Genomic DNA, 1,077 nt, shown 5'->3' with positions numbered 1-1,077 from the left:
AGCTATTTCTCATATTTTTAGGATTATTGTAATAAATGTCCCATGATTATATATTGATATAAAATTTTATGAAATACGTTACTACATGGGTCAAGTATACGATATACTGTATACCTCATATTTGCAAGTGGAGAGACCGTCGTCTAATATATCAAATAATAGTACAAAAAATAGACTTGTTATCCCAAATCAATGTTCAAATAAAATAGTCATAACATTGTTCTAACAATCATTAGTCATCTCACCAATAAGATTTCTAAATATAAAAGAACGAATGATTATATATATATATATATATATTGATATAAAATTTTATGAAATTACAACTCAAACAATTGAAAGAACAACATATAAAAAAACTAGATCTACTTGAAGTAGATGATAGGAGTATTAGATCTTGAATCCCACATACCACCTTCTCTAAGGTACTCAGCATACCTAGAGAACTCCGGTTTAGCCGTCGCTTTCTTCTTGTTGTTGCGGCGGCGACCGTCGAATAAACTAAATATTGGGTGGCTAAACTTTCCCGTCGCCGTAGTTTTCTTTGACTTCTGGCGCGGAAGCTCTTCCAAAATCGCCGGACCTCCTCCTCCAAGCCTTATCGACGGTGCGTAGTAAGGAACGCTCGTTGACCTCTTCAACTTTGCTCCGAGTAAACTAAACGTTGACTCATCGTATACACCAGGACGGCTTATTTTCCTCGTGCTTAGGCTTCTTAGCATCTCCATTTCTTGGATTATCTTTTTTTTTGGTGTGTTGAAGTAACGAAGTTGAAAAGTGGTTTCTTGGAGGGAGATGATAAGAAGATGAAGAGGTTGAGATTGTTGTTGTTTGTGTTAATTGTGAAGTGAGAGTGTTTTGTTGATGCCTTTATATAAATGATGTGTTATATGATTAATTTAATGATTGTACATTAATAAAAGTTGAACCGAGTGCTAAACGTTGTGTTTAGTTTATTTGAATATTTGGTTGGAGTCTCTTGTTGGCCTCTTACGACTTGAGACTTGAGTACTTTTTGACTTCAAGGAAACTTCCACGTAGATATACGTAAACTCGCTCGTGTTGATATTGAATAAA

The 1,077-nt window shown here is 34.7% G+C and overlaps 1 protein-coding gene across 1 annotated transcript; it reads right to left on the bottom strand.

The window, feature by feature from the left end:
- Positions 1 to 304: 304 nt before the first annotated feature.
- On the bottom strand, positions 305 to 827 carry LOC18026394. Its single transcript, XM_006409118.2, has one exon. It carries the CDS (start codon positions 726 to 728, stop codon positions 366 to 368), a length of 363 nt encoding a protein of 120 aa, XP_006409181.1. The 5' UTR covers positions 729 to 827; the 3' UTR covers positions 305 to 365.
- Positions 828 to 1,077: the final 250 nt, after the last annotated feature.

This window comes from Eutrema salsugineum, unplaced genomic scaffold, assembly GCF_000478725.1.
Source record: "Eutrema salsugineum unplaced genomic scaffold, Eutsalg1_0 scaffold_11, whole genome shotgun sequence".
Taxonomy (NCBI): domain Eukaryota; kingdom Viridiplantae; phylum Streptophyta; class Magnoliopsida; order Brassicales; family Brassicaceae; genus Eutrema; species Eutrema salsugineum.
This window is presented reverse-complemented; position numbering and strand designations above follow the sequence as displayed.

Excerpts from the sequence above, each read along its gene's own strand:
- LOC18026394 (XM_006409118.2), bottom strand. The coding sequence starts at position 728 with ATGGAGATGCTAAGAAGCCTAAGCACGAGGAAAATAAGCCGTCCTGGT.